Source organism: Anomaloglossus baeobatrachus, chromosome 10 (genome assembly GCF_048569485.1).
Source record: "Anomaloglossus baeobatrachus isolate aAnoBae1 chromosome 10, aAnoBae1.hap1, whole genome shotgun sequence".
NCBI lineage: Eukaryota > Metazoa > Chordata > Amphibia > Anura > Aromobatidae > Anomaloglossus > Anomaloglossus baeobatrachus.
Genome location: NC_134362.1, coordinates 207,364,484 through 207,385,932, shown reverse-complemented (window position 1 = coordinate 207,385,932; position 21,449 = coordinate 207,364,484). Strand labels below are relative to the sequence as shown.

Here is a 21,449-nt window from a genome sequence, read left to right as displayed (position 1 = left end):
TCCCACATCTTAAAGACTGTTCCCCTACCTCTGGCGGATTGGACTTGTGCCTCTCTCGGCTGTACGCCTTGGTTGTCCACTGATTCCTGACCTATGCCGCTAGCGTTTTGTGAGGGGAATGCTTTGCCTACTTCCGTGACTATGGCCTTCTGGAACTGCTGCATTTTGCCTGACCTCTCCGCCTCGGGAATAAGAGACATAAAGTTCTCCTTTTAGTGTGGGTCTAACAGTGTTACCAACCAGTAATGATTGTCGGCCAAGATGTTCTTAACGCGAGGGTCACGAGACAGGCAGCTTACCATAAAGTCAGCCATGTGTGCCAGACTCTTAACAGCCATCACTTCAGTATCCTGACCAACACGATGACTGAACATGCTGTCCTCCTCCTCCTCCTCCTCATCATCTACCCTGTCCTCTGGCCAGCCACGCTGAACCGAGGATATGACTGCATGTCATATCCTCAATTTGGCCAGAGAGTTGCTCCATGTCTTCATCCTCCTCCTCGTCATAGTCCTCCACTGCACGTTGTGATGAGACGAGGCTGGGCTGTGTGTTATCACCCACACCCACTACTGTTTCTTGCTCAAACTCATCGCGCTCCGCCTGCAATGCATCATGGTTGTTTTTTGAGCAGAGACCATTTTAGAAGGCAGAGTAGCGGTATGGTGACGCTAATAATGGCGTCATCACCACTCACCATCTTGGTGGAGTCCTCAAAGTTTTGGCGGATGGTGCATAGGTCGGACATCCATCTCCACTCCTCAGGTGTTATGTGTGGAGTTTGACCCATTTCCCGACGGCTTAGGTGATGCAGGTACTCAACAACTGCCCTCTTCTGCTCACATATCCTGACCAACTTGTGCAGAGTTGAATTCCAACGCGTGGGGACATCACACACCAGTCTGTGTGCCGGAAGATGCAAACGGCGCTGAAAGCCGGCAAGGCCGGCTGAAGCAGTAGGTGACTTTCGAAAATGTGCAGACAGGCGGCGAACTTTTACCAGCAGATCAGACAGCTTTGAGTATGACTTTAGAAACCGCTGAACCACGAGGTTGAGCACATGGGCCACGCATGGAACATGTGTCAGCTGGCCTCGCCTCAAAGCCGCCACCAGGTTCCGGCCATTGTCACACACGACCTTTCCTGGCTTTAGGTTCAGAGTTGTGAGCCAGTGATCTGCCTGCTGTTTCAGAGCTGTCCACACCTCTTCTGCATTGTGGGGTTTGTCACCTATGCAGATTAGCTTCAAGACTGCCTGTTGCCGCTTCGCCGAGGCAGTGCTGCAGTGCTTCTGTGTCGCCCTGGACAAGCCAGGGGCCACAGAGCACAACACTTAAACACCCCACACTCCCTGCAGGCATATCATAGTCAAAACACAAAATCCTTGTTGCCTTCCCCAGGGGCTGTTGTCCACACCAGGGTGTGGAGCCAGGCGGTTGGTCTCCACCCACCGAGGAGGAGGGAAAACACAGGCAGTGAGAGTTAAGCTAAGGAAGTGGAAGGAGGAAAGTAGTAGAGAGGAGAAAAGTGACAGCAAAGAGCCTGAAGTTGGTCCGGGTGTGTGGCCCGGACAGGACAGCAAGGTTGGCAGGATGTGGTGACCGTCTGCAGTGGAGGCCGATTGGAGTCTGCCGTAAGGACCGTGGACGGGTGGTGACCCGGCCGTACCGGACCGGTATACAAAGAGAAGCCAGCACCATTGGCAGAGGACTTTCGGATCCCGGCAAGGCTTGGTGTCGCCGTGAATTTGCCAAATCCGTTAGTGAAGGGGACCTCAGGGTTTCCAAACAGCCAAGTCCAGATAGAAGGCAACCGTCCAACCGTGAAGGGGAGACACCGCCACCGCTAAGGGCAACCGTCTCCCAGGGCCAGCGCCTGTGGGCAAAAGGGGCTCCTCCGGCCCATATCCAGGTCGGGGAGCGGGTTACCGTTGGGAAACCATCACTACCAACACTTAACTTAGGTGCAGGGAGAGACAGTCATCAATAACCTGCAGGGAGGAACAACCGCAGCCGTCCGAGGGACCCGTCCATCCAGCCACTTGTTTTACCGTGAACTGTGTCATCATCATTGGGCTGAGTGAGTACCTCCGTGCCGTGCGGCACAGTGCTGCCCCTGCGACCCTGCACCTCATCAGGCCCCGCAACCCGCCTGTCATCCATCTCTACCCCATCACCAGGCCCCGGGACAACCAACCCCCCTACCCACGGAGGGGAGAAATAACAACAAAGCTGCTCCCTGTCACAGGCTCCCGGGATCCCCGTCCAGAGCAGCGGTGGTGTCCACACAATCACCACAACCGTGGGTGGCGTCACGGACAATATCCCCAAAACCCAAACCACCCCTTTTCACTCACGGGCGAGTAGCGCCGCTCGAGTCCCCGGGATCCGGCCATCGCTCGAGCCAACGAGCAGCAGCAGCCGTAGAGCAGCGTCAGCCGGACCCGAGCAGTGGGAGAGCGCACCGTCCCCTCCTCCGCCCGCGACACTTCCAGCTTGGGACTGGTGTGGAGGGTAAAGTGGATCAGGATGCGCAGGAGGAGGAGGAGGCTGAGGAGCATGACATTCCGGAGCTGTAGAGTGTGGGTGAAACCCTGACTGAGGTAGGGCCTGCAAAACTTGGTGTGTGAAGGACGTGTTCCGTCCCTCGCTCAGACTGGGTCCCAGCTTGCACAATATTAACCCAGTGTGACGTCAACGAGATGTAGCGGCCTTGCCCACATGCACTTGTCCACGTGTCTGTGGTTAGGTGGACTTTGGCTGAAACAGCGTTGTTCAGGGCACGTGTGATGTTTTGTGACACGTGGTTATGCAATGCGGGGACGGCACACCGGGAGAAATAGTGGCGGCTGTGGACCGAGTAACGTGGGACAGCTGCCACCATCAGGTCGCGGAATGCTTCTGTCTCAACCAGCCTAAAAGGCAACATTTCCAGCGCAAGCAGTCGCGAAAAGTTAGCATTTAGAAGTGTGGCATGTGGGGCGTTGGCAGTGTATTTGCACCTGCTTCAAAGGTTTGCTGAATGGATAACTGAACGCTGCGCTGGGACAAGGACGTGCTTGATGATGGTGTTATTTCTGCGTGGGTAACTGCAGGTGCATGGCCGGAGGAGGCTTGTTCGCAGGCAGCATGGACAGGGGATTGGCTCGCATGCACAACCAGCGAAGACGTAGCAGTGACATCAGCAAGCACTGCTCCTCGACTCTGTTGTACTTCCCACAAAGTCGGGTGCTTGGCTGACATGTGCCTGATCATGCTGGTGGTGGTCAGGCTGCTAGTTTTGGTACCCCTGCTGATGCTGGCATGGCAGGTGTTGCAAATGGCCTTTTTAGAATCATCTGGAGCCAACTTAAAAAACTGCCAGTGTCAGAGTTCCGGGTTTTCCAGTTTTCTTTTGAAAGAGCTTGCCCTTTGTTAACATGGAGTTTTCTGGTCTGTTGCCCTACTTCCTGTCCATCTGTTTAAAAGCCGCCCCTAAAGCTTAGTCCAGTGCCTGAGTATACTGCTTCCTGTGTGCTCCTGCCCTGCTGCTTTTGGTTCCTGATTGTTATTCGGATCCTCTTGGAAAACAACCGACACCGACTCTGGACTTCATCTGGTATCATCTAGCTGTGCCCGGACTCCGTTTGCCGTCTTTGGTCGGCACTTCTGCCCGGTTCCTTCCGTTTAATACCACTCTGGACTCACATCACGTACGGACATTTTTGGACTTACCTATTGCCCTTTTGTGTCCCGGCTGCTGCGCATTTAGGGCTTCTGGGGTGATTGCCAGACAGTCCCTGTATAGGGGTTCACTCTTGGTGGTCTCCCTGTGGGAGTCCGGTGCGCGGTCCCGGGAATTCCCTTTCGCTCCGTCCCTGGAAGGTATTTCCTGTATTTATGTTCTACTGTGTTTTTGTTCCGTTTATGTACATATTTGCTGGTTGCATATTATAAACGTCTTGCACCAAGAACTCGTCTCTGGTTGTCATTGCCCTAACGCAATCGAAATCCTCAATACATACAATAGTATTACAGCCAGACTCGGGAAGACCTAACATTTGTACAGGCACCTTGTGTCGTGTTGTTTCGGGGAACAGTTGCCTGACGTCTGCCTGGGGCCACCACTCTGCTTCTTACTGCCTGTTGGGATGCTACGCCTCCCTCCCCCTGTGCACTGCTGTCCTCGCTCTGCATATCCTCCTGCCAGGTTGGGTCAGTTACTGGATCATCCACCACGTCGTCTTCCTCTTCCGCACCCTGCTCCTCCTCCTGACTTCCTGACAATTGTGTCTCATCATCGTCCACCCCTTGTTGAGACACGTTGCCAACTTCGTGAGAACGTGGCTGCTCAAATATTTGGGCATCTGTACATACAATCTCGTCATGGCCCACTTCAACAGGAGCTGGCGAGAGGCCAGAATTTGTGAATGGAAACGTGAACGAACAGCTCTTCCGAGAGTCCAAGTGTGGGATCAGTAATGTCCGTGGACGTGTACTCGGCCTGGTGGTAGGAACGAGGATCAGGTTCTGAAATGTGCGGTGCAGTATCACGGCTACTGACACTTGACCGTGTGGAAGACAGAGTGTTTGTGGTGGTGCCAATCTGACTTGAAGCATTATCTGCTATCCAACTAACAACCTGTTGACACTGGTCTTGGTTCAAGAGCGGTGTACTGCTGCGGTCCCCAAGAATTTGGGACAGGACGTGCGAGCGACTAGATGTGGCCCTTTGTTGTGGCGAAATTAGAGCTTGCACACAACCTCGGTCTCTGCCTGCACCACCATCACGTCCACTTCCTTGTTCGTTGACAACGCCCTTGCGCATTTTGCAATGCTGTGCTGATGTGTATTCACTAGACTTGTGCGTTATATCCAAGTTTTTGCAAAACTCACACAAATGCAGCGGAAAGCTGCCACCAACAGGCACACACGTGCGGTTTTTAAATGCAAGCACGGAGGCACTAAGAACCTAACAGATCTCTATCCAGGGACAACGTGGAGCCTCCCAATTTTTGGCTGCCCTGCCTAAGGGCTATACTATAATACACCCACTTCCTGACAATGGGCACTTCAGGTTTACAGGCCCTCATGCACGTCTCTATCCAGGGACAACGTGGAGCCTCCCAATTTTTGGCTGCCCTGCCTAAGGGCTATACTATAATACACCCACTTCCTGACAATGGGCACTTCAGGTTTACAGGCCCTCATGCACGTCTCTATCCAGGGACAACGTGGAGCCTCCCAATTTTTGGCTGCCCTGCCTAAGGGCTATACTACAATAGACCCACTTCCTTACAATGGGCACTTCAGGTTTACAGGCCCTCATGCACGTCTCTATCCAGGGACAACGTGGAGCCTCCCAATTTTTGGCTGCCCTGCCTAAGGGCTATACTACAATAGACCCACTTCCTTACAATGGGCACTTCAGGTTTACAGGCCCTCATGCACGTCTCTATCCAGGGACAACGTGGAGCCTCCCAATTTTTGGCTGCCCTGCCTAAGGGCTATACTACAATAGACCCACTTCCTTACAATGGGCACTTCAGGTTTACAGGCCATCATGCACGTCTCTATCCAGGGACAATGTGGAGCCTCCCAATTTTTGGCTGCCCTGCCTAAGGGCTATACTACAATAGACCCACTTCCTTACAATGGGCACTTCAGGTTTACAGGCCCTCATGCACGTCTGTATGCTGGGGCATTGGTGAACCTCACAATTTTGGACTGCCCTGGCAAAGGAAAATACTACAAAGACTCACTTCCTCAAAATGGGCACATTAGACTCAAGAGGCCTTCATGTACGTCTCTTCTCAGGGACATCGGAGTGCCACACAATGTTTTCACGTAAAATCTTTCATGTATTAATCTCAAAAAGTAACATACACCAGCTCTATCTCACTATTGGGTATTTGCCCTTAACATTTCCGCCATGAAAAATCATTTTGGGGTCATTTTGGAAGGTTTTCTGGTGAGTCCGTAAAAATGGCGTAAAACGCGGACAAAATTGTTCACAGCTGTGACTTTTCAGTGATAAATGCTTCAAGGGGTCTTCCCCATGCTGTTGCCATGTCATTTGAGCACTCTTCTGAGACTTTTGTGACATTTTTAGGGTTTCTCCATGCTGCCGGGGGGTCATTTCACAAAAATACTCGGGTCTCCCATAGGATAACATTGGGCTCGTTGCTCGGGCCGAGTACACGAGTATCTTGGGAGGCTCGGCCCGAGCTTCGAGCACCCGAGCTTTTTAGTACTCGCTCATCACTACTGGTAACTAGTGATGAGCAGGCACTACCATGCTCGGGTGCTCTGTACTCGTAACTAGTGATGAGCGGGCACTACCATGCTCGGGTGCTCAGTACTGGTAACTAGTGATGAGCGGGCACTGCCATGCTCGGGTGCTCGGTACTAAGGATGAGCAGGCACTACCATGCTCGGGTGCTCTGGACTTGTAACTAGTGATGAGCGGGCACTACCATGCTCGGGTGCTCAGTACTGGTAACTAGTGATGAGCGGGCACTACCATGCTCGGGTGCTCAGTACTGGTAACTAGTGATGAGCAGGCACTACCATGCTCGGGTGCTCAGTACACGTAACTAGTGATGAGCGGGCACTACCATGCTCGGGTGCTCAGTACTGGTAACTAGTGATGAGCGAGCACTACCATGTTCGGGTGCTCAGTACTGGTAACTAGTGATGAGCGAGCACTACCATGCTCGGGTGCTCAGTACTGGTAACTAGTGATGAGCGGGCACTACCATGCTCGGGTGCTCAGTACTGGTAACTAGTGATGAGCGGGCACTACCATGCTCGGGTGCTCAGTACTGGTAACTAGTGATGAGCGGGCAATACCATGCTCGGGTGCTCAGTACTTGTAACTAGTGATGAGTGGGCACTACCATGCTCGGGTGCTCAGTACTGGTAACTAGTGATGAGCGGGCAATACCATGCTCGGGTGCTCAGTACTTGTAACTAGTGATGAGCGGGCACTACCATGCTCGGGTGCTCTGTACTGGTAACTAGTGATGAGCGGGCACTACCATGCTCGGGTGCTCAGTACTGGTAACTAGTGATGAGCGGGCACTACCATGCTCGGGTGCTCAGTACTGGTAACTAGTGATGAGCGGGCACTACCATGCTCAGGTGCTCAGTTCTAGTAACTAGTGATGAGCGGACACTACCATGCTCGGGTGCTCAGTACTGGTAACTAGTGATGAGCGGACACTACCATGCTCTGGTGCTCAGTACTGGTAACTAGTGATGAGCGGGCACTACCATGCTCGGGTGCTCAGTACTCGTAACTAGTGATGAGCGGGCACTACCATGCTCGGGTGCTCAGTACTGGTAACTAGTGATGAGCGGGCAATACCATGCTCGGGTGCTCAGTACTTGTAACTAGTGATGAGCGGGCACTACCATGCTCGGGTGCTCTGTACTCGTAACTAGTGATGAGCGGGCACTACCATGGCTGCGTTTTTGGTGTCCTTTGTCTACAGTACATGTTTAAATAAAGTTAGTTTCACTCCCCATAAAAGCAGCTGTTGTGTTTTTGCAGCGTTTTTACACTTTCTCATTGCTTTAAATCGTGAAAAACGCTGTAAGTATTGACACGCTGTTTCATTAAAAAATGCAGCAGTTTTCAATTTCAGTCTGGAAAAAAAAACAATCGTGTGCAATTTTGTGGGTGAGATTCTGCAATTTACTGCAATTTATTTACTTTTACTGGTACTTTAGAAAGCAGCTTTTAATTTGCATAAAGCTCATGAAAAAAATGCTGCAAAAAAACAATGCCAAAAACACAAAGTGTGAACATAGCTCTAGTTACATCCAGGCGGGCAAATGCTCACATTTGATGGCGTCTGGCACATTGGAGAGGTGTTATCTTCATGAATTAATCCTGGTTCTTGACTGTATAGGGCAGATGGCAGATTGCGTGTAGGGTATTGTGTAGGTGAGCGGTTTGCTGCACATTTTAGAGTGGCCTTTTATTGTAGCCAGCCTAAGGCGCACCTGTGCAATGATCGTGCTGGCCAGCCTAAGGCGCACCTGTGCAATGATCGTGCTGGCCAGCCTAATGCGCACCTGTGCAATGATTGTGCTATCCAGGCTAAGGCGCACCTGTGCAATGATCGTGCTGGCCAGGCTAAGGCGCACCTGTGCAGTGATCGTGCTGGCCAGCCTAAGGCACACCTGTGCAATGATCGTGCTGGCCAGCCTAAGGTGCACCTGTGCAATGATCGTGCTGGCCAGCCTAAGGCGCACCTGTGCAATGATCATGCTGGCCAGTCTAAGGCGCACCTGTGCAATGATCATGCTGGCCAGTCTAAGGCGCACCTGTGCAATAATCATGCTGGTCAGTCTAAGGCGCACTTGGGCAATGATCGTGCTGGCAAGGCTAAGGCACACCTATGCAATACTCATGCTGTCAGCATCTTAATATGCCACACCTGTCAGGTGGATGAATTATCTCCGCACTTGTTACATATAAAATTACATTAAAGGGAGTCTATCAACCCCAAAATGCAAAATAAACTGACGGAACCCTGAGCCATTACCCACCCCAAGGATGCACCAAAGTGTCCTGATTCCAGTGTTTAGTCTTAGAAAGGGTTAACGTTCCTACAGCCGAGTACACCGGACATTAATACAGAATTAGAGGAATGCTGAATCCGATCTCCAGTTAATCAGTTTAACTCTGGAAATAATTAATTGAAGATGTGCCGTGATTAAAAAACACAAGAGCTGCCAGATACACTCAAGACCGAACTTCAGGACGCCGGACGCTCGCTGAATCTCCGATCTCACAGAAAAGCATGAAAATTCAACATGGCCACTTACAGCATGGGCAGGGTCCCAGTGCCCTGATCTCCATGCGGCAATATTCGAGAAAAAGGCCTTTGTGGACATAGAAAAAGTCTTAGATCTTAGAGTTCAGTGGGAGCAAAATGAAACTTGTTGCCTTTATACTTTTCCTCAGCGTATTGCTTCCTAATTGTCTGTGCCTTGTATCCTAAGACGTCTCATTGAGCGAGAAAAGAAAATGCAAAACAAACAAATTGGAAAGAAAAATCCAATTGTGAATTTTCAACAACAATGAAGTGCGTGGCGCGCGTCACAAAATGCCACCAAATTCATGAAAAACATGCATCACTTTTTTTCTGCAGTTTATTTTTGTGAGTAGCGCCATTTATTTATGCAGCATGCGGTATTTTAGTAAATCTGCTCCAATGGGGCCCGACCTCTGCTCAACATCGGGGTCTGACCTCACAAATGCTCTTCTGGATGAAGAGGATAAAAGTCCCACAGACGCCTCCAAATTCTTGTAGAAATCTTTCTCAGAAGAGCGGGGGTTGATATACCTGCGGATGGTCCAACTGCATATGAATGTCTATGGCTGTAGGATGGAAGGGCAGAAAGGCCTGTAGCTGTACAGGAAAGGGGGAGGGGGGGTCCCAAAATTTGTCCATAAAGTGTGTATCATATAGGTGCATCTCAAAAAATTAGAATATCAATAATTCCATTAATATGCTTGGATACAGCACTCTGAGAACAGCCAGTTTCTTTAGCAATGACCTTTTGTGGCTTACCCTCCTTGTGGAGTGTGTCAATGACCGCCTTCTGTACATCTCCGTCAAGTCAGCAGTCTTCCCCAGGATTGTGTAGCCTACTGAACCAGACTAAGGGACCATTTGAAACGCTTAGGAAGGCTTTGCAGGTGTTTTGTGGTAATTATTCTAACATGAAATAGATCCCTCTGTGTGTAATGACGCTATATAATACTCTATATAATATATAGGAATAGATCCCTCTGTGTGTAATGACGCTATATAATACTCTAAATAATATATAGGAATAGATCCCTCTGTGTGTAATGACTCTATAGAATATATAGGAATAGATCCCTCTGTGTGTAATGACTCTATATAATATATAGGAATATATCCCTCTGTGTGTAATGACTCTATAGAATATATAATGAACACATGAAATAGATCCCTCTGTGTGTAATGACTATATAATATACACATGAAATAGATCCCTCTGTGTGTAATGACTATATAATATACACATGAAATAGATCCCTCTGTGTGTAATGACTATATAATATACACATGAAATAGATCCCTCTGTGTGTAATGACTCTATATAATATATAGGAATAGATCCCTCTGTGTGTAATGACTCTATATAATATATAGGAATAGATCCCTCTGTGTGTAATGACTCTATAGAATATATAGGACTAGATCCCTGTGTGTAATGACTCTATATGATATGTTTCCCTTTTTGTATCGAATTACTGAAATAAATGATCTCTGTGATGATATTCTAATTTATTGAGATGCACTTGTACACACTACATCTTGGCATCTTGACCCAGCTCGGTGAAATGACAGCTCCAGGCATCTGACGTCTATTCTCCATCTTGCCAGTGATTGGTGCGTTTCTAATTATAGAGTAAATTATTAACCTATAAGTGGTTTTATTATATCAAGCTACTAATTTGGATTTTTGTCCTTCACGCGTCAGGTCAGGTAAGGAACTTTTCCGCCTGCTGTTGTAAAATGGGTTTTCCTAAGTAAAAGCTTCTTCTGTTGCTGCAAATGTCCATTCAGGTGAACTTGTGGCACCAATAGGCAGACTTCAGTGATGTCCGGAAAACGGAGTGCTGTTCAGTTAGTCGGAGTGCACTGCTGCTGGAGTGTTCTGCAGTTACTTGGAGTGCTCTTTACTTTGTCAGAGCGCTCGGCAATTGGAGTGATCTGCAGTTACTTGGAGTGCTTTTAAGTTACTTGACAAGTTCTGCAGTTATTCAGAGTTTTTGCAGTTAGTCGGAGTGCTCTGCTGTTAGTCGGAGTGCTCTGCTGTTAGTCGGAGTGCTCTGCTGTTAGTCGGAGTGCTCTGCTGTTAGTCGGAGTGCTCTGCTGTTAGTCGGAGTGCTCTGCAGTTAGTCGGAGTGCTCTGCAGTTAGTCGGAGTGCTCTGCAGTTAGTCGGAGTGTTCTCTGCAGTTAGTCGGAGTGTTCTCTGCAGTTAGTCGGAGTGCTCTGCAGTTAGTCGGAGTGCTCTGCAGTTAGTCGGAGTGCTCTGCAGTTAGTCGGAGTGCTCTGCAGTTAGTCGGAGTGCTCTGCAGTTAGTCGGAGTGTAGCCCTGACATTTCCTCTGAACAGTGCATCAGCAAAGGTTTCCTGTTTGGAGGATTTGTGAAGGTTATAGGAGCTTAGTGGCCACTGATTGGCTGCTGGGATCATATGATGCCCCCAGCAAATATTGATATGAGACCACCAGCTGGGGGGGGGGTGTTTCAGAATAACGAGTGAGAGGAGCGGCGCTGGTCCATCCAGTAGGGGAATTTTGTATTTTTACCCTAGGCCCATTAAAAGTATTCCTTGTAAAGTAGGAGACAACCCTTTAAAATTGGAAGATGTTCTTTAAAGGGTTATTCCCATCTTTAAGATCCTACCCCAATATGCAGTAGGTGTAATAATAATAATATTAGCAAATACCTCCAGTTAGAAATGTAGTCTGGTTCTCCTGATTAGCTATGTCACTTACCTCGTGTGCAGGGCATTGCAGCTTAGATATCCACGGTTACGATCACGAGCAACTAACTGTCCGATAGTTTCTCTGGTGTCTGGGATCGACAAAGGCAGACTCCGGAGTCGACCTGCTGTGTGCGGATTCATAGGCAGGTTAACACAAGTTAATCTTTGCTAGTCTGCTTGCTCTTTTGATCACATGTTGTTAAAAGGCCTATCAAATCTGCTCCCCTCCTATTTATGCTGGTTGAATCCTTCCACCCATGCCAGCTATAGCTTGTTTATGTTGATTTGAGAACTGTGGTGTCTCAGATTTTCAGGTAAAAGTTGTGCCTTTTGCCAAGTGCAGTTGTGAAGTTTACCTGTGTTATGTTCTTCCTTCCTTCTTTTGTTTCTCCACCTGAATGTCTTATTGTCTTAACCTTTGTGTGCATGCTGTGTGACAACAGATTTGGTTTCCCCCTGTCTGTCTATACCTGTGGGTTTCATCACACTCCTGTACTGTCTCTCCCTGAGGGGAAGGGAAAACAGATCAGTGCTGGTCAGGAGTAGGGCCAGGAAGGAGACACAGGCCTCTCCATCATCAGGAGTATCCCTGAGGTTATGGTTAGCATAGACCTTGAGGAACAGCTTAGGATCCCCAGGTTCCCACAATCCCATAGTCATCGTGACAATTACAGAGAGACACCCAATAGATATATAGGATGGAGTCAATCTCACCAGGGGGTTTGAATGAGAAACTAACATATGGATGAGGACTGGTCAGGAGCAGGGCCAAGAAGGAGTCTCAGGCCTCTCCATCATCAGGAGTATCACTGAGGTTATGGATAGCATAGACCTTGAGGAACAGCTTAGGATCCCCAGGTTCCCACTATCCCATAGTCATCGTGACAATTACAGAGAGACACTCAATAGATATATAGGATGGAGTCAATCTCACCAGGGGGTTTGAATAAGAAACTAACATATGGATCAGGACTGGTCAGGAGCAGGGCCAAGGAGGAGACTCAGTCCTCTCAACCATCAGGAGTATCTCTGAGGTTAGTGATAGCATAGGGCCCCCTAGCTTGAGGGGTAGAACCATGATTCCCAGATATCCCATAGTCATCGTGACAATAGGTGGCCCGAATTCATTGTGCGGTAAATATGACCCAGTAACGGGATTCTCAAGGTCAGTACGATTACAGCAATACCACACTTACAAGTCATAATGTATGTTATCAAGGGCCCTAAACACGTGTCTTGGGGTCCCGAGTGACATCCCGGCTTAAGACACCAACATATTTTCTTACAGAGACGATGAGCTGCTTATATCTCATTACCATCCTGTCTGCATCTATCCAGGTAACGTACATCTATGTGCATGTAGCTGAATAACAGCATAGTCCTCTTCATTAGGAGGCTGTCGTCCTCCATTTACCTTAAATTCAAAGCCCCCATTTCCAACATAGTGAGGCGGATTCATTACAGGATATTTCACAAACATAGATTTAAAATTGAAACGAGTTATACAGATAAGTACTTTGCTGATGGAAGCCCCCCCTCACTAAAAAAAAGAGGTGGGAGTTGATGGAAAGGGGTGTGGTTTGATGGAAAGTGGGAGGAGTGAGATATAGACCTGGTGGTTTGGGGTATAACTAATAACTTACAGAATAACATTAAGTGTGACATTTACTATATACAGTAAAATTCCTTAAAAGGGGTAATCTCAAGTTCGGAAGTTATCCGATCGCTGGGGGGTGTGACTGCTGGGGCTTCAGCTATCCTGAGAATTGGGGCTCTATAGAGTGCCATGTGAATGGAGCAGGGGTCGATCATGCTCACTGCCGCTGGATTCATTAAAAATGGGAGGGGTGTAGAGCAGCCAAGTGCAGCACTCTGCAACTGTTGCGCTGGCGGGTGTGGACCCACGACTGCGCTTACCCTAAAGGAGCGTAACTAAGTGTTTACTGGGTCTTCACTAGAGCCTCTGATGGTGAGGATGGACTGGGCTGCCGCTAGACACCAGGTACCACTCCAGGGCAGTCCCCGGTACTGCAGCAGCTGATCCAAGGGTCAGGGATGGAGGTACGGAAGAGCAGGCAGGAAGGAGTCGGAGCATCAAGTAGGAGTGGGTACTGGAGACTAGCGGGACGGAGTCGGAGCAGGCAGGAGACGATACTGGAGAGTAGCAGAAGACTGGTATACTAGTGGGTTCTAGATACACAAGGAACTTAATTGCTCAAGAACCTGCCCACTGGTGAAGGTGCCTTAAATGCATAGTCTAGGGACACTTTAGGGTGTGCATGCTGTCCCTTTACGAGGTGGGGATCATGCACATGCCATAAAAATCCTGCGCGATGTGTGCAGGCACTGGCACAAGGAGACAACAAGCAGAGGAAGCTCCTCAGACTGAGCAGGAGGACACCAATGGCCGGCTGTGTAGGAGAGCACAATGACGTCCCTGCCGGGAGTAGGCAGCGAGGCAGTGCATGGACCCCAACGTTACTGCTATCTCCAGCACTGCTATTAAGAGTGAATGAAAGAGCAGTGCAAAGGATCAACCACTGCTACATTTACACGGGGAGGTTCTCGGGATTGCTGGGGTCCCCAACGATCAAACCTCCAGCGATCAGAAAGTTATCCCCATCTGACGACTAGGGTATGATCTTCAAAATTTGAGAATATTTCTTTAAATCCATGAAGAATCAGGATAAATAATTGCAGATTACCACACTTTCACAATTGCTGGATAGTCTTAGAAAAGTTTATTAAATTTACTTTCTAGAAGAAAACTAAGGGGATATTTACGATAAATACAAAGTTCCTACACAGGGCCAGTTAATCATCTGAGTCCCTAGTCTTCTGCTTCTGGTATAATGAGGTTCCAGGTTAAGGAAAATAAATTTCTGGGCTCTTAGCTAAGAACTTAAAGGAATATAACCCCATTATGTTCATATTTGCTTGCGTTAATGAGATACATGATCTTTTCTCTTGTTATTTTCTACAATTCAGGTCACCATTTCTTCCACCAGTGTAAAAAAGATACAAGTTCCTGAAAATTACAAAGGAACATTTCCCTTTTACCTAACTAAGGTAAGAAAATATATAAGATTATGAGGACTCTTATGCATCAAATCTACATCAATGCTGCCAGGGGGACTCTGCTTTCCTGGCTCTGCTTATTCCTCCCCCTATGATCAGCTCCCTCTTGTTCTGGGTGCTCTCGGCATCCTGCAAAGCTGCTGCACCATGGTATCTGTCTGCATACCTGTCTCTGCTGCTCCAATGTGCAGTCCGCACCCTCAATTTTGCTGCACTTAGCACTAATAGTTCTGCTGATCCACAAGCCATGCAGTTCTGCATACCCAGATGTCAGACACAAGAGCAACAATGTGAATGGTATAGAAGGAAGGCCCTGACAAAAGGGAGAGGGGACACCTCCTATAACTCACCTGTACCCTAAACTCTCTAACATTCCTATACGGGTCCTTTCCCCGTCACGTGCCTAAGCTCTCGCATGCCCTAAATTCACCCTGGCTAGTGAGAAGGCCAACAAGAACAATAGTCTCACTAATGCAATAATGCAACACAAGGTAAGGAAGAAAAGGGAAAATAGACACAAAAAGGAAAACACTCCAAACTCCTCCAATGCAGCTAAACACCACAGCTGCAATAGTCATGACTCCTCAGTTTCTTCCAGAGACTGGCTCCATCCTAAAGTAGTCAGCATAGAATGAGAATCTATAACCGGCATCAGATGGTAAAACAAGTGACTTTTTATTGTTAAGGGAAGTGGTCGCAATAGAGCTGCACCTGACATTAAAGCCTGCTTTACACGAGTCGATCTATCGTGCGATAGCACGAGCGATCGTACCCGCCCCCGTCATTTCTGCGTCACGGGCAAATCGCTGCCCGTGGCGCACAAACTCGTTTAACCCCCGTCACACGCACTTACCTTCTGGACGACCTAGCTGTGGGCGACAAACGGCCACTTCCTGAATGGGGAGGGACATGCAGCGTCACAGCAACGTCACAAGGCAGCCGGCTAATAGAAGTGGAGGGGCGGAGATGAGCGGGATGTAAACATCCCACCCACCTCCTTCCTTCCGCATACCCGGCGGGTGCCGCGGGACGCAGGTAAGCTGTGTTCATCGCTCCCGTGGTGTCACACGGAGCAACGTGTGATGCCACGGAAACAATGAACAACCGGCGCCATTTTAATTAAACAATTTTATGAAACCTAGCGACGAGTACACGACTCACGATTTGTGAGCGATACTGCGTCGCTAGGAGGTGTCACACGAGGCGACATCGTGTACGATGCTGGATGTGCTTCACGAAAACCGTGACCCTGAGGAGGCATCGCACAATCGGTCGTCTCGTATAAAGCTTGCATAAGGCTACAAAGGACAGCTAGAAAAGAGTCCTTTACACCTACAGCACTACAAGACAGTAGATTCACTGAAATACAAGTTGGGGACCTGTGCATAATAAGGCATTGTGACCTTCTGGCCCCAGACTCGCCAGAGGTCTCCCCAAAGCAGGACACCCTCATGACACCATATCTACAAATACACACTGTTTCTTGTGCTATCTGGCTAGTCTAGCTCACCTGCCTCAACGACTTGGACCGTGCTGCACACCTTGACCCACAGGTTAGAGAATCCACCTTGTCCGGTGAGCCCATAATAGGTTGCAGAAGTCAGACTCCACCATAAAGCCCTACCCCTTGTATTACTATATCAATGTCTTGATTCTGATGAATGCTCTCTCTCCTGCAGAACCTGTACTGGGCCACATATTTTTCTCCAGTGAATTCGTTGTTCCCGGTATAAGTCCTCTGTGGTGTGGGAGGGGTCTGTTCTTTGAAGCCTTGTTTTGGGGTATGGCTTGCTTTATGCGGGAGCCAGGCCACCTGGAATGCCGCCAGTGATAGTTCTTGTTTTGCAGTGCACGTTTCTGGTTCCTGTAAGTGACTGACCTGATCTTGTCCCGCTTCCTAGTTCCTCGTACCCCATCCCTTCTCCTCCCCTACACAGTCTTTACTCCCTGCCTCCCTAACCATTCGCCTTGTTCCTGACTCCCGGCTTTGCTGTCTCCCATGTACTTGACTTGTCCTCTTGGCTACTGACCTCGGCTTGTATTCTGACCCCAGCTCCACTCTCTTTCCGGCTTACTGACTCTTGGCTACTGACCTCGGCTTGTATTCTGACCCCAGCTCCACTCTCTTCCTGGCTTACTGACTCTTGGCTACTGACCTCGGCTTGTATTCTGACCCCAGCTCCACTCTCTTCCTGGCTTACTGACTCTTGGCTACTGACCTCGGCTTGTATTCTGACCCCAGCTCCACTCTCTTCCTGGCTTACTGACTCTTGGCTACTGACCTCGGCTTGTATTCTGACCCCAGCTCCACTCTCTTCCTGGCTTACTGACTCTTGGCTACTGACCTCGGCTTGTATTTTGACCCCAGCTCCACTCTCTTCCTGGCTTACTGACTCTTGGCTACTGACCTCGGCTTGTATTCTGACCCCAGCTCCACTCTCTTCCTGGCTTACTGACTCTTGGCTACTGACCTCGGCTTGTATTCTGACCCCAACTCCACTCTCTTCCTGGCTTACTGACTCTCGGCTAGCACACTAACTTTACCTTCTCTCTCTCCCTCTGTTACTGACGTGATCTCCCAGCTCTTGACCCCTGGCTAGTTCAACTTCCCCGCAGATCTCCTCCAGGGTATCTAGCAACTCCTAGTGGTCTAGCATCTCATTACACCTGGGTGCTCGGCTTCACAATCAAGTCCCAGTTTGCCTCATGGTATCGGGCAGATTTCTTATGGATTAATGTAGAATTTAGTCAGATTGAGTTGTTCACCTAGATGGGAGAAATTATACTTTCCAACTTTGTGTTATTTTGTATGGAACACAGCTCCAAATGAGTCATCATCAGCAGTATCCACCTGCAGCAATGCTGATTGATGCCAGACAGGTCAGGGCTGGGAAATTCACAAGTTCTTTGTGGCAGACAATTATCATCAGAGAAATGCAGAGTGATTCAGCGCAGGACATGTGCCACCGGAGCAACTTGACCTTCTTCAGAACAATTTAAGAAAAATAAAATTGTGAGAGCAAAACGCAGAGCCACGTGTGAGGCGACAATACGCACATACGGTAGATGCTGCTGATCTCATGATGGTGATCACAATACAAGAAGTAGCAGCTCCAGACTTTCACCTTGGAGTCAAGGCTGCCCGCCATGTGCCTGGGAGATCGGCATAGCTAACGATGAACAAAAGCTGTCACTTTCCATTTTGTGCACAATACAGGAGAAAAAAGTCTGTTTAATTCAACTAAGCACGTGTGTCAGTAACTTAAAAGGGGGCATTACACCTAAAATGGTATAATTTACCATCTATAATCTGCCATCTTAAGGCCCTGTGCGCACTAGAAAACGGAATTTTCTTAAGAAAATTCCGCAGGGTCTGAAAGATTACCGCACCAGCAGTAAAAAACCGCGGCAAACCGCACCCGAAAACTGCAATGCGGTTTACTGCGGTATTGTTCGCGGTATTGCCGTGTGCGGATTGGTACATGTGGTTTAATGCATTCAATGCAATAAAGCACATTGAAGAAAAGAAAAAAAAAAGAAAAAAAAGTCATTTCCTTCTGAGATAGATAGTACAGTAGATAGATAAATAGACAGACAGAAGAATAGATAGATAGATAAATAGATAGATAGATAGATAGATAGATAGATAGAGTCCCTGTGAGCACACGCTGCATTTCTCCCGAGCGGTAATGTGTTGTTCACATTACCGGCCGTGGGAAATGACCTGTGGTTACCTCTGCGGTCTCGTTGTGAGGCTGCATTCAGTATGTGTCAGTCGAGGCTGGATGCAAGCCTCGCAGGACGTCGGAGCTGTGGATTACGCCGGAGCTGTGTGTTTGGGCGGGGTTAATAAAGGGGTGAAACGGGCTTTTTGTGTTTTATTTAAAATAAAGGATTTTTCGGTGTGTGTGGTTTTTTCACTTTACTTATGGGTTGATCATGTCAGCTGTCTCATAGACGCTGCCATGATCAAGCCTGGACTTAGTGGCAGCGATCCGCCGCCATTAACTCCTTATATTACCCTGATTGCCACCACATCACAGTAACAGGAAGAGCCGGGGACACTCTGGGACTGCCGCATAATGGATGCGACAGTCCCGGGGCAGCTGCGGGCTGATAGTCTCGGCTGCTGGAGAGGGGGGGGGGAACATTAACCCTGCCCCTCGCCCTCCCCAGCCTGAGAATATCGGGCCGCCACTGTGTGCTTACCTTGGCTGGAAGGTAAAAATACGGCGGAGCACACGTGTTTTCTTTTCTATATGTCCGTTTGATTTGTATGTGTATTCTATATGTCTGTGTGATCTGTGTGTGTGTGTGATGTGTGTGTATTCTATGTCTGTGTGTGTGATGTGTGTGTGTTTACTCTGCTCCGCTTCCTCTTCCTGTTATAATGACATCACTTCCCTGCAAACCGCAGGCAGCGAAGTACATTACCGCAGGTAAACCGCAAAATACCGGAGGGAATAACGCAGGAAAACGCAATGAACCGCACAGAATTTGCTGCCTGCGTTATTCCCTGCGGGATTTCACGATTACATTGCAGTCAATGGAGTGAAATCCCGCAGCGATGTGCGGAAAAGAAGTGACATGCAATTGTCTTTGCTGCGGGAATTCCGCAGCAAAACATGCAGCTGTCAAAATCCGCATAGTGCGCACGGCACTTTTTTTCCCCATAAGTTTTGCTGGTGAATCACTGCAGAGATGTTATGAACATAACATGCAGCGAAACATGCAGCAAAACCGCAGGAAATCCGCGGCAAAAACGGACAAGTGCACACAGGGCCTTAGGATGCGATTTGCTGCAAACCGCTGCTGCTCCTCCATGCGCAGCACTCACTATGTCCTCTGCCGCTCTCCTGGATTCCTCTTCTTGGAGAGTCGACGCCATCTTGGGAGTTTTTTTTTCTCATTTTACACCACAGGGTCCCTAATAAATAGACACCCTCTCTATGTCATAAATCTCAGGGCACGGAGTCTTGTGAGACATTTGTATACAACTTTCATCTAGTTAGATCATTTTTAATCCAACTCATTTTCAAAAATGATTTTGTGATGACTGTCACAAGATGGCGCTAGACACTATTTGTATACAGTTAATGGAGAGGTAGTCAGACAGGCTGGGTTCATAAACCAGGAGGGTACGACAGTACACAGGGCAGACAGAGACGAGGTCAGGATACAAGCCGAAGGTCAGGGTTCCAGGAGAGTACGTACAGAATAGAGAGAACAGGCGGGGACGTGGTCAGGAGGAAGTCCGAGGTCAGAAGACGGGAAGTGAACAGAAACAGGGGAGGACAGGCAGTACGAGTAAACAACAGTCCGGAGTCGAGAGACCAAGATCTGAACACTGAGCACCACGGGAGCCAACAGTACAATTGTAAGCAGGAAGTACGACTGGGGGCGTGCTGAGCTAACACGCTCCCTAATGAAGCAGAGTAATCACCGGGAATGAGAAGCATCTGCGAAAGCATCTACCAGGACCAGTGTGAAACCCAGTGCTGTGAAACAAACAGCAGAGCATTCATCCTGTAAAACGCTCTGCACCATAAGCAACATATACCGGCTCTGCAGGAGAGCATAGCAGAACAATACAGAATGTTCTGCACATAGAAAACACAACAGATTTATTCTCCAAAGATATTAACGTAAGAAAAAAAAAAAAAAGATTGTACACAAGTGTTCTTCTACGGTTTACTTTTACAATCTGAGCTGATGACTGGAGGGTCCTGAATGGATTATTGGCAGAATGTGAACAGTGCTGAATTTAATAAGTGCAATCAATCTAGGTCAACACTGCAAATAACTGACACGCCGTTCCGCCTATGGTCATGTAATAACTCAAAACCAGGTAGATTTTACCCAACAAGATCTTATATTTTGGAAGTGAGCACTCGTTATCTGGATATTGTACTATACTATGCATTTATCATAAGCACTTTGGATTGCTAAAGGATATTACTAATGTCACGAGTGTCTTCCGTCATTAGGAGACTTGTTACAGGTTTGGGATTGGAGTTTCATATTGCCTTGTGACACTCTGGGTTTGTATTTTGCTTTTTTTTGGTGTACCAAAGGTTAAAGACTCTTTTCCTTGTTGGTAGTTTCTTATTAGTTCATCTCAGGTGTAACCGGTGTGTGATCACGCCCATCCCTTTAAATTGTCACATGTCCCATCACCTACGGTTGTAGAATAGAGATCATTCTGAACTGACCACTGTGGAGAGATGAAGCATTTAGAAGCTGTTGGAGCCTGTTGGCTGGTAAATGTTTACTGCAATTGACAAAGCTTAGTCAAATTTTTTCCTCTCCAGAAACCAAATCCAACCAGTCAAAGTTAACATTGTGACAATTCCAAATGTTTATTCACAAACCTCATTTTGCGACATCTGATCTGTTCCTCTGAGTTGGGCACAGAATTTCCCTCTGTTAAGTCTGCTTGGAACCATTGCAAAGTGTCTTAATATGTGTTAATGCCACACACTCGGGAACATGTTGTATTCTTACTAGCTGGGTGCCTGCTGGTGATCTTGTCTCTTCTTTGCCAAAAAATATTCTCTCAATTAACCTTACAGTAAATTCCCGTTTTAGACAGAGCTGGGAGCAGATGGCCGGTATATTGCCGAGCTGGCTGGAGACGATGACGGAATATTTGAGCTGGATCCAGACTCAGGAGTTTTATGTGCTCTCAAGCCCTTTGATCGGGAAAACAAGGACTCGTATGCCGTGACGGTAACAAAGCCATGATATATATATATATATATATATATATATATATATATATATATATATTGATGTATGTATGTCAGTACTCACAGATAAATACTCAGCTGCTGTCTACACAGTGGGAAA

General features: G+C 48.1%; 1 protein-coding gene across 5 annotated transcripts in view; it reads left to right on the top strand.

The window, feature by feature from the left end:
• The first annotated feature begins 12,813 nt into the window (after positions 1 to 12,813).
• The window catches only part of CDH16 (cadherin 16), a 128,397-nt gene continuing 119,761 nt past the window's right edge, over positions 12,814 to 21,449 (top strand). For all 5 annotated transcript variants that reach the window (XR_012727322.1, XM_075326208.1, XM_075326206.1 and 2 more), the window contains exons 1-3: positions 12,814 to 12,860; positions 14,511 to 14,591; positions 21,189 to 21,329. Coding sequence is in view for 4 of the 5 variants with exons in the window: in XM_075326208.1 (XP_075182323.1) it covers positions 12,816 to 12,860; positions 14,511 to 14,591; positions 21,189 to 21,329 (267 nt within the window). In the remaining variant the exon portion in view is untranslated. The remainder of the gene's footprint in view (positions 12,861 to 14,510; positions 14,592 to 21,188; positions 21,330 to 21,449) is intronic.